Genomic DNA, 16,329 nt, shown 5'->3' on the forward strand with positions numbered 1-16,329 from the left:
GGTTAAATATGGTCCTGGATTTGGGATTTAATCTGTGACATAGTGTGCTGATAATGAGCTCTTTTAGCATCTCTTGATCACTGTTTTCCAGTAGGTCACGTCTTCAGTGGACAAGAAATTTCTCTCGCACATCTGTGTGCATATAGGCTAGAGAAGTAAAGCTGGGCCAGGGGGTGTAGTTAAGAGTATTTAAAATAAATCCTTTAAATTTTACTGAAAGTGGAATGGGACAGGAACTTGTAGTTAAGTTAAGTACATGGTTTTAAGCATTCATTCAAACATGTTCATGTTTTTCTTGTGTATGCTTGGTGAGCATGTAGTTTTTCCTACCCCTTAAAAGCTTCTGCTCAATCTTTACTGTGTAAAGACATCGGTTTCAGTGATTTAATGCCCAGTCATCACCATTGTGACTAAAAAATCTGCGTTCATAACTCAAAACTATTACAAATATTTAAATAAGTAAATATTCCAACTATGTATATATTAACTGAAATAATGGATTAAAATATTATTTGTATTGTAAACTGTTTAGTGTTATGTTGACTTTCCAGACTACTAAATATTTTTATTGTGTTTCAGTTCAAAATGATGTCTCAAGCAGCTCCGGGCTTCCGGGAGGAGTACAGCCACCTGGTGTCTCAAGCAGCTCCGGTCGTGCGGGAGGAGTGCAGCCACCTGGTGTCTCAAGCAGCTCCGGTCGTGCGGGAGGAGTGCAGCCACCCGGTGTCTCAAGCAGCTCCGCACTTGCAGGAGGAGTGCAGCCACCCGGTGTCTCAAGCAGCTCCGCGCTTACGGGAGGAGTGCACCCACCTGGTGTCTCAAGCAGCTCCACACTTGCGGGAGGAGTGCAGCCACCTGGTGTCTCAAGCAGCTCCACACTTGCGGGAGGAGTGCAGCCACCTGGTGTCTCAAGCAGCTGTGGACTTATGGCGGGAGTGCCGCCACCGAACGTCTCAAGCAGCTCTGGACTTATGGCGGGAATGCCGCCACCGAACGTCTCAAGCAGCTCTGGACTTTTGGCGGGAATGCCGCCACCGAACGTCTCAAGCAGCTCTGGACTTTTGGCGGGAATGCCGCCACCGAACGTCTCAAGCAGCTCTGGACTTTTGGCGGGTGTGCCGCCACCCAATGTCTCAAGCAGCTCTGGGCTTCTAATAGTGCCACCACCCAATGTCTCAAGTAGTTCTGGACATCTGGGGATGCAGCATCCGGTGGGGGTTCAAAACATACCCCATTTAAATATTAGTAGTCAAAGGATGCCTGGAATGCCTCTCTTAGATCTCCGTCCAGGACTAATACCCCAGTCACCTGGACCAAGATTTCCATTAATACAGCCTGGAATGCCACCACAGCGTAATATCCCTCCTCCAACACTCCTTGACCCATCCCTTCATCCACCACCGAGAGGTCCTTTTCCTCCTCCAGGAGATCTTTTTAACCAAACAGAGAGACCTTTTGGAACACCTGGAAGACAAAACGTTGATAGCATTTCTAATCCAGAAAAAAGGTTACCACTTGGAGGTGATAGCATTCAACAGGAAGGAGACCGAGACTATCGCTTTCCACCAGTGGAAAACAGAGAGACTCTTAATAGGCCATCCCCAGTCGATGTCAGGGATTCTATTGGACGGCCACCAGTAGATCCAAGAGAGGGTCTAGGAAGACCTCCAATAGATGGAAGAGAACATTTTGCAAGGCCACATATAGATATGAGAGAGAATTTTGGAAGACCAGGTGTGGATAATATTGGTCGAAGAGAGCATTTTGGTTTCAATTCAGAAAAGCATTGGGGACAGAGAGGAGATTATGATGAAAGAGAACACAATGTTTTTCCTATCTATGGTGGTCCTAAAAGCTTCCATGAAGATAGAGAGAGGTTTCGGCATGTAAATTACAGATTTGAAACTAGAAGTGGTCCCAGCTGGAACAGAGGATTTGAACAAGATGCTCACAGAGATTTTGATGACCGTAGAAGACCCTGGGAAAGACAGAGGGATAGGGATGACAGAGATTTTAATTTTTGCAGAGAAATAAATGGAAACAGATTTGGAAGAGACAGAATGCAGAACAACTGGATCCCTCCTCCACATCCAAGGGTTTTTGAATATTTTGAAGGGGCCACTTCACAGCGCAAAGCTGATAATATACCCCAGGTAAATGGTGAAAATACAGAGACAGAAAGTCAGCCACCAAATGTGCAAGTGCAGAATGATCCAGAACTTTATGAAAAACTAGCATCTTCAAGTGAGATAAACAAAGAGAAGAGTGACACAGAAGCTGATATAGAAAGTGAACCAGTGGTAGAAAGCACAGAAACTGAGGGGACATAATCATCACTCAGTAGGTAAAAGATACCTTTTGTAAAGTTGTCATCTCTCTGTAATAGATAAATGGCTGACTGGACCTTAGCAGTTCACTTTTGTCTGCCAGAATTAAGTTAATCTGATGTTCATGTTCATCTTTCACTTAAATAACTGTACAACTGACTTGTATAGAACATTGTTCTTAATTTGAACATGGTAGGTAAACATTTTTTATTTCTCTGATAAAACACAGACTTGCCCCCAGTTGCTTTTAATGTCACAATTATAAATAACAGCTTGTCAAACAAAGACTTCCTATGGAAGAAAATGGAATTTTTTTAGATACTACCATTAGGTTGGCTGTGGAAATTGTTATACTTGAAAGCAGGTGCTGGTGTATCTTGTCCATGTTTTTAGGCTGCTGCAGAATTTTAAACATAGACAAAGCTGTGATATTTTATGTTCCTGAGATTTGGCAAAAAAAAAAAAAAAAAAGAGAGAGAGAGAGAAAGAAAGAAAGAAAAAGAAATAGCCCTGGTCATTTAAGGAGCATAATACAGAGATTAAAAGTGATTTTGTAAAATCCGCACTATAGTCTCTGTTTCCTCTAAAGTAAGTGTCTGTGATTTGTTCCTCGTACTGCAGTGGGTTAAAAAAAAAAGTACATTTTAATGTTGGGTGCATTTTGTTTTTAGATGCCAATAAAGCATATTTGTTTGATAACAGTGTTCTAGGTATTGTATTTTTTTTTTTTAAAAAACCTACAAGCTATGAAAACCTGGATCAGCTATGGTATATGCTTTAGCTACTTGTTGCAAAAGGTTTATATTACTCTTGTAAGACCAATGCAACAATTATATGTGCTAGAAAGAAGCATATGCTTTTATATTGAAAATCATGCAGTCACATTAGTTTATGTATATAACATGTATGTAAATATTTGTGTAAACTGTAAGTAGATATCGCTATTTCTGTGTGTGCCTGTGTGTGCGCACAGAACAATGAAGACAGGTTAATAAAACTGAAATGAAATTAGGGTATAAAAATAAGTCTTTCGCCTTCTTGAGGTAGCAAGATATTTAGAGGTGTTAATTTGATTAAATAAATCAAATTTACATTTATTTGCTCACTCATAGTTAGGTACTGTTCTTACTACTTTTAGAAGGTGGAATGGACATGATATACTGTAAAGATATACAGTAGGATTTTAGCTTACTTTTTAAAAAATGTAGATATGCATGAAGCCAAAATTGAAGTAAATGTTTACCTTATCTTATTTTGTAATATATTTGGTGTTCTGGATAGATAGTGGTAGTATTAAAGTACTTTGTGGTTATTTGTTTGCAGTGAACCTCTGAAGTCCAGAATTGTTGCATGAAAAGTATAAAGCTGTTGTTGGTTTTTCTTTTAAAAAAAAAAAAAAATCTACGTGTGAATAGAAATGAAGTGGGGGCTTTGTGCTTTGGAGGCTTAATACCGAAATAGAACTTCTGAGTAAAATGTTGAGATGAATTGGCCTCCTAAGTAATACAGTAGCATTACTCTCTTTTGTTTCACCTGTTTTGCTTCTTGCGTGTGTTTTTTTTTTTTTTTTTTTAACCAGAGGTGGAAGATTTGGTGATATAGTAATGGAAGATTTTCAGCTTGTCCCACTTGCAGTACAGTTATTCCTCTCCCCTTCCAAAAAATCTGTTGTTAAAATTCACTGAGTCCAAAAGCATCCTCTGATTAAGTTTTGAGAGAGAATTTTCTCTCTCAGTAAGTTCTGAGAGTCGATAATGATATTTCTGTAAAATGGAAAATATTTAATTCAGGGAAATCTGAGTTGAACTTTACTATTAAAGAATACTAATTTATCGGTAGTTTGTATTGTGTTAAAAAAATTTTCCCAAGGATATGAAGTGTGAGGATGTCACTTGGGAGTTCGGCTGTAGTGCATAAGGATACATCTGGACTTACAGAGAAGTTATATGTGATCCTTTTTTGTGGTGACCTGGTTCTGTTTCTTAATTATTAGGATTTTTTATTTTAAAAGCCCCCAAAATTGCTTTCATAAATGAAAATACCGCTTTTAAAAGCTTTGATATGAATCATTTTGCACCTACAGTGCAAGTAGTAATAATATTTAGTACTAGGAAGCAGTGAGATTCAGGTGCATTAAATAAGCAATAACATGTAACAGGACCATGCTGATATACTGGATTCCAGACAGGTTTTACAACGTTTAGGGCAAAAATACTTTCAAATGCAGACTGTGCAGGTCAAGGAACTTGATCAGTGTTGTGCCTATCAGCCTGCCAATAATTTGCTAATCAGGCATGCATGACTTAGGATGACTGAACATAAAATAGCTGTATAGTATTTTTTTAAGTTACTCCTTTCTTTCAGTTTGATAGTGTTTTGACATTTTTAAGTTAATAGTTGTACATGAAAAAGCTTATTCTCATTGATTTTCCAAATGTTCATAACAAAATGCAAATATTTCCAGTAGCTTTGCTTTCACCATTGTGTTTTACACAATGAAACAAAAAACAAGATAGAAAAGTTAATCTTCCTTGTTTTTTCTTAAATTGAGATTTGCAGTATGTTTATTGTTTGTAATAGGATGGTGCAGGAAAATCATCACATGGTGAGAGAGATTAAATAATTCAGTTGGCAATGCTGTAAACCAGATCACATTGCCATTTCCTTGTGCATGTTTGTTGGGTCAGGCAAAACATTTTGACACTCTGCAATGTATATTCATTAGATGAAGAGCACTGTGTTAATATTTTAATCTGTTATGTAAATGTCTTTTAAATTTTAATAAATTGGCTACTGTATTTAGTGTAGTTGTACACTGTACTATTACAGTTTCCAACAGCTATTCAATTCTTGTGTAGAATAAAACTTTATTGTACAGAAAAGTAGTCTTTAGCTGCATCATGTTTCCAGTTAGAACTTTTTTTTCAGACCTTCTAATTTTAGTAGTCCCTAAGCATAGAAAAATAGCCCCAGGAGGAAAGCATTCAGAAACAGGGAAAGGGTCTGAATCCCATATTTATTAGCAATTAAAGATAGCGAGTTGTAGCTGTTTAATCTTGTCCCTGAAAAATTTTGTCTTTGAACGTTCTCAAGAAAAAGGTTATCCTCTTACAAGAAGAGAATATTCTACACTTCTGAGCTGTTTTTGACAGTGAAGATATTTGCCACATTCCAACAATTAAAGAACCTGACGCATGAGTCTGTTTACATTTTTATTTGCATAAATAACACAGAAATATGCATGTTTTATAGTTTGAAAGAAGTCAGACAATTTTAATGAACAGGAAAGATTAAAATTTACATATACACATTTAGTTGAAAACTGTACTCATATCAGTTAAGACATGCAAAATGTTACCTTTTTGGACATTCTGTGTCACTCCATCTTGCATTGTGATCTCTATGAGTAGACTGCTGTGACCATGTCATTCACAGTGTAGGATCGTGGCCTTTATTTGTTATGGTGAGGTCATGTCTATATTGAGACTATTTTTTGCAAGCCTTAACATGCAGTTATATTAAGCTTTTATTTGTGCTGTGGGACATTATTAGACAAATTAAATGTATAAGACCAGATTCTGATATCCTTCAGTAAATCTGCAAAAAAAACCTATTAATTCAAATGGTTCTGTTCGTGAAGTCAGGTACTATTTGGTATGAGTATTGGTCCCATAATTTAGTCTATAATGCATAGGGTGGGCATCCCATGTAAGTATCTTTAAAAGATTTTGAGATAGCCTGTAGAGGAAATTCACAACATAATGCTTCTGATAGACGTCGCAGTAAGTTGATCTATCCCCTTAGATGATCAAATTTGAAAGTATACAGAGGTTCCAAATGTCTGTAAAGATTTTAATTCATTTTCTGGATTTTAATTCCACTGGGCCTCATGTATTTCACTCACTTCATCTTTAGAGCTGCAAAAATTAGATGCTAAATTTCCTACATTCACATTTCGATTAACATATTTAGAAATAACCAATAGTGATAGTAACCTTTTTTCCTTGCTATAATAATTAAAGCTAGAAATGAATGTATTTCATTTAGTAAACCTGATCAGTTTTTAAAATGAGGCAGTGTGTATTTTTTGATTTTTTTTTTTTAATGTAGATAATAATGAGGAAGGATTTTTGCTTTCCTGGTTAAAATTGTCATAGTTGATTTTTTTTAGTTGTACATCAATTGCTTTTTTCAAACACATACAAGGAGTTCTCTGGACGTATGCAAATAGGAATATACCAAAATGTAATCTATTTCTTGCATGCTGATTATTTTCAGACTTGTGTTAAGTATACCATTATTGAAGAGTGACACACCTTGCCTTTATGACCTTTCTGTTTTTAAATCCGTCTCTTGATGATTCAATACCTGTGACATATCCTGTTTTAAATTTTTTGCTTTGCTTTAAAATATGAAAATGTTTAACCAAACAGGAGTGTCAACAGCATCCTTCTGTTTAGTATTCTATAACTACATTCTGTTCCATCTCCAGTAGAATAATAGAAGCCTGTTACTGGGAACTGAATGGTGGCTGAGAAAATACCTGATTGACAGAATTGTCTTAATCATAACCATTTGCTCCTCTATCTAAAGGGAAAAAGGAAGTTTGATCCAGACGGTGTTCATTTTTTATAGGTTTAGCTATATGCTGTACAAATTATGCAGTGCTTTTGACACTTGATAACAAATTTTTTTGTTATTCATTTTAAAGTTTAGCCATGAAGTTTTACAGTGAAGAAAATGTCCAGTAGCGCTTCTAAAAAGTTGAAGAAAACTCATAACATCTTTTTAAACAACTGACCTCCAATAAAAGAGAATCTGCTTTGAATTGGGTTTTTAGGTGATGATGGGCAGGCTTGTTCAGATTTTTTAAAGCAGTTATTTTGAGGTCAGTAGACTATAAAATTTGATTTGCCTTAAAATTGTACCCTTTTGTACTCCACCTGCGTAAGTGGGCCTGGTGAAGAAAAGTTACTAAGCTGAAAAATCGCACTCTTACCATCTTTTAGAGGCAATAGTGTCAAAGATTAGAAGGGGGGAGGTTTGATATGCACTAATTAAACAGATATTAATTTGTTACGCAACTTAAGGTTTCTTCAGTTTGCTTTAAAGTAGTTAAAATACATACTTTACTGATATAATTGACATTATAAAAATCTTCATTGGTTTGCTAACTTTCATGATTTACAGAATAAATTTTAAAAATTGGGGGATTAATTTAACTTTCCAACTTTTTTCTCATTATACTATCAGATAAAATCATATTTGTGTACTTAGTTATATAGGAAGAAATTTGTAGATAATCTCAGTCAAACACTTCTTTTGTACTTGTTCTGTCAATATTGCTTTTTTCTTCTATACTTATTTTTTCCTGTACCTATGTCTACAGCATAACACATATAATGAGGGTTAACACTACTGTGTATCTGATGTTTTACCAATTTTTCCACATGCTGCTACTCAGAGGAATTTAACCTCTTTATGAAACTAGAGCAAGTCATACAGGTGCAAGACTGCCTAATCTGGGTGCAGCACATCTGCATTGGGGTTGCAACAGTGTAGTTATATTGATATAGCTACACCAGTGCAAAAATTTCTAATATGGACAAGTCCTTAACTGGTGAAGGAGTGTCAGCAAAAACAGATTTATTAATTCAGGCCTGGATTAGTAAGACATGGAAGCAGCAGACTTTGTGTCTGAGTATAGTTTCCCAGTTGAAAGTGAGATTTTGGTTTATAATATGATCTAGAAAATTGAGAACTGAGCCCAGCTATCATATTGAACACAATGTTAAAAATACCTATCAGCTAAGTAAATGATTCCAAAATACTTACCGGTAATCGTTTTTTCCACTGCTCCCCTTCCTTCCAATCAAAGTAACCCTACCATGACTCTCAAAATTGATCAAAGTACTGTATTTTATCACACATGTTATTCTAGTTATGCTATTATTGTGGTAATTAGGGCTTTAGTGCTTTGCTGAATGAGTGCCTTAGTTACCTTCCTTTAAAGGCATATAAAGTATATAGTTTAAGTTAGCAGTATGGTCAAATGAACACATTGCTAGCTCTGGGAATTGGGAGGGAGGAATCTTGTGACCTTCATAGTACTTTTTAAAAAAAATGATTAGCTGTTGGGCATTGGTCCAGTGACTGAATTTTTCTCTTGGAATATACAAGGGGCTTTATTATAACTATTCCATTACTACAAAAATATATTAAGTTTTACTAGGGATACCGAATCTTTTATTGCTTGTTAATGTTTCAAGTAGTTGGAAATATAAGGCTACCCATAAACCCTACCCTGAAACTCATGGGACTACTCCTTACTCATGGGATTACTGTTGTAAGAATTTCAGTATTGGGCCCTTTATTGATACCTATCAAAAGAATCAGTTCCCACAAATTACTTAGCACATCTTGGAATGTGCAGTGTCCTCATATAATCCTGTTATATCTGCTGCCATAATTTATTCCTTTCAAGTATTGCAGAAATGCTAGTTTTCATCATTTAAATTATAAATTTCCATTATCGGGTCTTATAACTTAAACTAAGCATTAATTTTCAGGGTCTCAGGAAAGAATTTTCATGCTCATTGAGATACTGTTTTTCCGTCTTATAATGCGTGAATTAGTTTAAGATTTTATATTCCTATATTTTAAAAAAAAAAGTTTTTACTTGAAAACTTAAGGATGTAAGGTTTCTAACAGTGGAAATTAAACTAACTCAAAAGACTATTGAAAGTTAGTGAGCCGTAGGCTCCGAAAGGCCTGCCACTTTTGAAACTGGGATTAGGCTTCTAAACCACTTAGGTTTTTGGGAAATTTTACCACATGCTGTGTTCCACATACTAACTTGACTTTTTTTTTTTTTTTTTTTGCATGTTAAGTAGATTTCTACTTTTGCTTCTGATTTTTAGTATTTATTAAAGGACCAGGAAGATGGTGTATTCTCAGATGTCTTTGTTGATAAATTTTGACACATTTTAAAAATGAATATTTGACCACATAAGCTGGTGGGTTCTTGTTTGACCCTCTAGTAGCTGTTCCTGAACAGTCATTGATCAATTCAGTTACTTTGTTTTTATTAAATATATGCTCAGTAAATTCAAAACAGCCCCATATTAGTTTATTGTTAAGGGTGAGATTTCAATTGCACAAAATTTTATGGGTTTCAGAGTAACAGCCGTGTTAGTCTGTATTCGCAAAAAGAAAAGGAGTACTTGTGGCACCTTAGAGACTAACCAATTTATTAGAGCATAAGCTTTCGTGAGCTACAGCTCACTTCATCAGATGCATCTGATGAAGTGAGCTGTAGCTCACGAAAGCTTATGCTCTAATAAATTGGTTAGTCTCTAAGGTGCCACAAGTACTCCTTTTCTTTTTACAAAATTTTATGAAATTCAGAGTTAAGTTTCTGATGCATCCTAAATTCTGCTATTATAATTTGCAGTTCTGCTCCATTACATTGTATGCATAACAACTGAGACCTTTATTACATGACCACAAAATATTTTATGAAGTAATACAAAAAGAGATACAGATTACATATGAGGCTTTCTTCAGATAAAATATTTTTTAAAATGCACTATTCAGTTTATTTATATGGTCATTTATATATGAACAGTGGGGCAGAATTAAAGATGTGGAAACTAACTTCTGGGGCAAATAAAATCTTGACCTATTACTTTAATGTATTTATTGTATTTTTTGTGTTTAAAGAAAAATTAAAACAGCTGTTTTGACAAAATACTTACTGAAATACATTTTTTCAGTGTCCAGTTTTCAAATGTCTGAACAGATTTGTCTGAAACATTTTTTGAAAACGAATTGCTATGCTGAAGACAAATTTCAGATCAAAACGTAATTCTTTGGTTAAGTTATAAATTTCTGAGAATAAGTATTTAAGCTACAATGCCATCTCATCTATTTCTGCAACAAAAATTGAAATAATACACTCATTTTGGCAAGAATAAATAACTTTTAATGCCTGATACATGGATACACTGCAGAACTCAGAAAAGGTCCCAAGTAAGGAAGTGAAGAGGAAAACCTTGTTTGTGATAAATCTGTTGAACTGAAGAATGTGTGCAGAAATTTTTTTTTCTCTCTTACTCAGTCCCCAGATCAGTCTGAGGATTCTAATCCAAGTACTGACCAGAGGATAGTCTGATCTGTTACCTTTATTCATTTATTATATCAGTAGCTTCAGATTTCTATAAACCACTGTCCAGATAACAAGTTGGGAGTGTTTTTACTCAGAGAGAAAAATTTAAGAGGTGGACAATTGGTTTTTATTAAACCACATAAACTACCAGTCTGAATTTTAATTGCTGTGTTAAGTACACCTAATACAGAGACAACTCCACTGAATTTTTGGTGCCTTAGCATTTAAATTGTATGATACTTTACACATAGCTTCTAAGTTTAGCAAGCTCTAGCAATAGTATAGCTTACTGTTTTCTGTTCTGCAGAAATTTAACTGCCTTCACAAAATTTAACTTCTTTTCATTGGCCTTACATTTCTAGAGAATTACAGTGCTGTTTTATTAGCTTTAATTTAAGAACAATGTGTGAAATCCTTTTAAGTCAATGGGAGTTTTGCCCTTGACTTTAGTGGGGCCGGAGTTTCACCCAATTTGTTTTCTGTGACTCAGTTTCTTCTCCAAGACTTGCAGAAATACTGTTGAAGGAGAATTAGTTCTACTTTCATTGAGTGACTTCTGCCTCTTTTTATGCAAAGGAGGCAATCAAAAAAAAATTCCCCCAGATACTTTCATGATGTTATGTGCAGCCAACCCTGCCTTTTAGGGACTATATCAAGATTGATAGTAGGCCAAAGCAGTCCAGTTTTACCAAGAATGTCTGGAAAAATTACCAGTATAAGATTTCTTCATCCAGTTGTACTTTTGCAGAGCCACACAGAAAGATCCCATAGCTGGACTTCTACTTCTCCTGAAATTTTGGAAGGTCATGCTCAAGCCCTACCATGCCTACAGAGCACATTTCTGCAGAAGCAACCCTGAAACTTCCAGTTCTCAGTTCTTTCTTCAGGGTACTAGATGTAAATTCTATTTTCTCCTGTGGCTTGCTGATATACTGGTTAATCTCTATCTCCAAAACAGTTGTTGTGTATTTAAACAGCCTTTTTTCTGATGTGGCTCACCGCTGAAATTAGTGAATGACCCCTCCCCACACAGGATTTTAGAATGCCTGCCCATTTCCTTTTGTCATTTTCCTTGTCCCCCCTCTCCCTATGAAAAGTTAGCAACAACCTTGAATGAACTAAAATAAAAGATGTAAATTTGTGATCTATAAAGTTTTCCTTGTCCAAAAAATAATCTTTCATCTTCATAGTTTGATTCCAATTTTAAGAGTATAACTTCCAATCCCCTAGCATGTTGGGCATCCTGTACTCGTGGCTGTTCTCTGCTTCTCACAGTCTCCTCTGCAGCCATGCAAAGCCAAGCATAAATTACAGCATCCTGTAGGTGCCCCAACTTCCAGTTGAGGCTGGTCACAGAATGTGGGGAAGGCACAGGTGCCATGTTTCCCTCCTCCATCCTCACATTCCTTTCCTTGGTAACAGATAACCAGCCCTTCTTATTCCAAGCCAGAAACATATATTAAAGATCTTTTTGGGCTGACAAAGTTGACTTCAAGTTTGAAGTGCTCAGCACCTCTGAAAATCAGACCACTTATTTAGAAGTCTATAGGTTAAGCTGTCTTTAGGTTTGGCACTCACGGCTTAAAGTTTTGTCCTAAATCTTTATTTCTTGTGATTGAAATACTTAGCACTGATACACACATTTTAAAACTGAAGTTTAAAATATCAGCTTCTCATTGTTTTAGGAATAAACAAATGTTGAAGACTATTGCAAGAAAGTAGTTAAAAAGGTGAAATAAGCCAAATATTGCTCTTAGAGTCTGATGTAAATCTGCAGTAACTACTGAAGTCAGTGGAATTGCTGCAGATTTACACCACTATAACTGAGAAGAATTTGGCCAAAAACTTTTACTGCTCATTTTAATAAGTACAGTTTGTACTAGGAATAGGTTTCTCTACAAGGAATGTAATAGGTTGTTGATACGCACAAAATTTTCTATTTTTTGGTGGCTGGGCCCATTGGCTTTTTATGCAGCTAAGCAAAATTGGCAAGTGGTCTAAGTCCAGTATGTTCCCTCCTCTCCCTTTTTCCCCTTCCAACAAGTACAAGTCTACTTTGCCACCACTAGAAGCTGGGGACTTTTCCCACACAGCATGTCTAACCCCAGAGGAGACTTCAAAGAACTGCTCCTGAGTAAATATATCTATCACCTTATTACAATAGTCTGCCCCTTCACTTTTTATCCATTTTCTTAAATAATCCCCTTATTTTATTAACATGTTCCCTATGACTCATTCTATCAAGTTTTGAGATTTCTAAATTTGAGGCAATATGCCTCTGGAGTAATTTGAAACCTTTTTAACGTAGATGTCTTAAACTGAACATGTGACATAATCTCTCTTACATCCGTTTAATTAAACCCTGCAAAGCTTTACCAGTCAGTTTGGGGAGTAAGACTAACATTCTGTGTTTTTAAGGGATTCTGCGTACATGGCAAATCCTTTGAAAGGTGTTCAGATATTCTTCAATGCAGTCGGTCTCTCTATGTCAGGCACAGCTTGTCTCAGTTGTGTGATCCCTGGTAAGCATTACCTGTGGTCGCAGGGATCAGTTTCTGTAAGTCCAGTATTCTCAGGGCGTGCTGCCTCTCTTTCTGGCCTCTCCTTCTCGGACTTCTGTTTCTCGGTCTTTGTTCTTTTTGTTGTCTGGCTCCACTGCTCTTTGGGCCACTTCTAGTGTTGCTTTTCTGCCTCTAGTTTTTGCTCTGCCTGTTTGCAACTCACTTTCCTAGGCCTCCTACTCCTTTTCACTATTTCCTGTCTATTGGCCTTCTCTACTAGCTCCAGCTTTTGGATCCCAAACATGATCAGTTCAAGCTTTATGGCTGCCTCACTGGGATTGGTGCCCAGCTGGCTTCCTGAGTCTGGACCTCCCTCCGTCTCAGGCCCTGTAGTTGTATCATTTTTGATCTCCCTGCTGTTTCTCGAGATCCATAACTAGAGATCTCTTCCAATCCACATTTCTCCTTCCAGCATTCAAGCCACAATCTGAACACAGTCTTTCCAAATACTGTCTGTTAAGTTTACCATATGTCTCTGGTTTACTCATGCTGGCCTACTTTTGTTCTGATTCCCTTACCAAAATAAACAAATGGAAAACAACAAACTGTAAACCTTTTCTTTTATTTCCATCTCTTCGTATCTCTATTATGTGGTATGGATGTGCCTGGAACGTGATCCTTAATTAACCAGAAAACTGGGTAAAGATGCTGTTCCCTATGCCACAGTGATGCTTCCCTGGGTAGCCAGGGTTGTGAGCCATCTTACTACCACCAGCTCTTAGCCCAAGGGAGCCTTCTCTGTGCCTGCCAGGCATCATCTCCCTGACGACCCCAGCCACAGGCAGCACAAGTACTGTCCTCTGAGCCTATGCAGGCTCTGTTGTGACTTATGCAAGTTATCTATAGGCAAACTCCAGCCCCCAAGCCTTCTGAGCATCTCCTTGGAGGGTCCACCTTTATTTCTCTGGTCACTCACAGTATTCAGAGATTTGCTAATCCCAAAGGAATAGTACATTCCAGTCTATCAATTTCACCTCAGGACACAGCTCAAATAAACACACAGCCCTGGCAAGTACGATTAATGGAAACAAAGGATTACATATTTTAAAAAATCATGCATTCTAGAGCTTACACATACTATCAAGATGCCCTCTTGTCTAATACGGTACTGCTCACCTAAAGTCGTCCTCACTGCGCTTTTCAATCAGGATGGCTGAGACCTTCCTTTCCTGAGAACATGCCTGCAGGCAGCCTGTCTCTCTAGATAAAGTGCCAGTGTCTCTTTCTGCACCTCTAGATATCTTAGACTAGTCCTTTGTTTTTTACCTGTAAACATGTTCCTTCCCCTGCTTTCAGCTGTTCCTGTTAATTTCTTCTCTTGAAGTTCCAGCAAACTCTTCATTAGCATTTGACTCAGAATGCAAACACACTTCCATCGTTTCAGAGTAGCAGCCGTGTTAGTCTGTATTCGCAAAAAGAAAAGGAGTACTTGTGGCACCTTAGAGACTAACAAATTTATTTGAGCATAAGCTTTCGTGAAATACAGCTCACTTCATTGGATGTATCCGATGAAGTGAGCTGTAGCTCCTGAAAGCTTATGCTCAGATAAATTTGTTAGTCTCTAAGATAATACACAAAGACACACAAAGTGGGTGAGGTAATGTCTTTTATTGGACCAACTTCTGTTGGTGAAAAAGACAAGCTTTTGAGCTATGCGGGACCTGAAGAAGAGCTCTGTGTAGCTCTAAAGCTCTCTCACCAACAGAATTTGGTCCAATAAAAGATGTTACCTCACCTACCTTGTCTTTCTAATATCCTGGGACCAACATGGCTACAATAACACTGCAAACAATACATAATAGTCAGCTAGGGAGATAAGTGTCTCCCACATTCTCTCTGATGGAACCTGTTTTATGGCATGCTACCTCAGGGGACCTGCTATTAATTATTAGTTCCTAAGAACATAATTTCCAATATATGTGTACACTTATCTCCTTACATTTTATCTGCACTTACATTTTGCAAAGATGATGTTGACCAGTGTGACACAGGCTTTCACTAGAAACCTAACATGACATTTTTTGGTAACCCTAAGTCTAGTATTTACACACTAGTTTTTCTTGTAATCCTAATGCATCCTTGTGTCCTTTGCCAATTGGCATCAAGGGGTCCTTGGATGTCACAATTTCACAAAAGTGAAATTCATCCTTTACTCCCACAGAATTGTACTCTAACTTCTGAGCTTTTGTTTAAAAAAAATTCTTTCTAGCCTTCATGGTTGCAAAGACAACCTCAAAAACCTGGGCCTAGTGTAACCAATATAGTGCTGTCCACTAGAGTTTGAAGACCACCTGAAACAACAGCTATGCAAGGTGTGAACTGTCGCATTTATCTATCTCATTGGCATGTTAAGGTTGGAATGTAAAGACAAGAGTTTATATGTCCACATTAGCTGATGTTTATCCTTCAGTCTCACACTGTTCCCCGCATGCCAAAATTTCAGTCATCCCCTAACAAGAGGCCAACCCCATTGGCTTTCCTTACACAGATAATTTCTATGATATAAATAGTTCTATGATGCATCAGTCTGGGATGTATTATCAGGGGTGTTGTCAGCAAGACGCAAGAAATAATTATTCCACCTTATTCAGCACTGATAAATGCCTCACCTGGCGTACTGTGAGCAGTTCTAAATGCCACACTTTGGGAAAGATGTGATTAAATTGGAGGAAGTCCAGAGCAGAGCAATAAAAATTATTAAAGATCTAGAAACATGACCTACGAGGAAAGATTGAAAGAAACTGGGCTTGTTTAGTCTGGAGAAGACTGAGAGGAAAACATGGTAACAGTCTTCAAGTACATATAAAAGGTTGTTATAAAGAAGAAAGGATAAATTGTTTTCCTTACACACTGAGGACAGGACAAGAAACAATGGGATTAAATTGCAGCAAAGGAGATTTAGGTTGGATATTAGGAAAAATGTCAACTGTAGGGGTAGTTAAGTGCTGGAACAATTACCAAGGAAGCTGTGGAATCTCTGTCATTGGAGATTTTTAAGAACAGGTTAGACAAACACCTGTCAGGGATGGTCTAGATAATACTTAGTCCTGCCTAAGTGCAGGGGACTGGACTATATGACCTGTTAAGGTCCCTTACTGCTCTACATTTCTATGATTATTCACACCAAAATCTTCAGCACACTGAAAACTAAAAATGTGGGGATAGCATAAAAATTGAATTCAATATCAAAATAAATCATACAAGAGTTAGTATGCTAATTAATATTTACTTTAATGTATAATTTAAAACCTCAATTTACATTTTTTCTGTAGCT

The 16,329-nt window shown here is 36.9% G+C and overlaps 1 protein-coding gene across 3 annotated transcripts in view; it reads left to right on the forward strand.

The window, feature by feature from the left end:
* SCAF8 (SR-related CTD associated factor 8) overlaps positions 1 to 16,329 on the forward strand; it is a 137,474-nt gene that overhangs the window by 82,561 nt on the left and 38,584 nt on the right. For 2 of the 3 annotated variants that reach the window (XM_084624398.1, XM_084624400.1), the window contains exon 20: positions 580 to 4,773. In XM_084624398.1, coding sequence (XP_084480524.1) covers positions 580 to 2,330 — 1,751 coding nt within the window. In that variant the 3' untranslated portion in view covers positions 2,331 to 4,773. Of the gene's footprint in view, positions 1 to 579; positions 4,774 to 16,329 lie in introns of those variants that run through there. The other variant, XM_084624399.1, reaches the window with a different exon arrangement.

Source organism: Lepidochelys olivacea (assembly GCF_965140295.1).
Source record: "Lepidochelys olivacea isolate rLepOli2 genome assembly, chromosome: 3".
NCBI lineage: Eukaryota > Metazoa > Chordata > Testudines > Cheloniidae > Lepidochelys > Lepidochelys olivacea.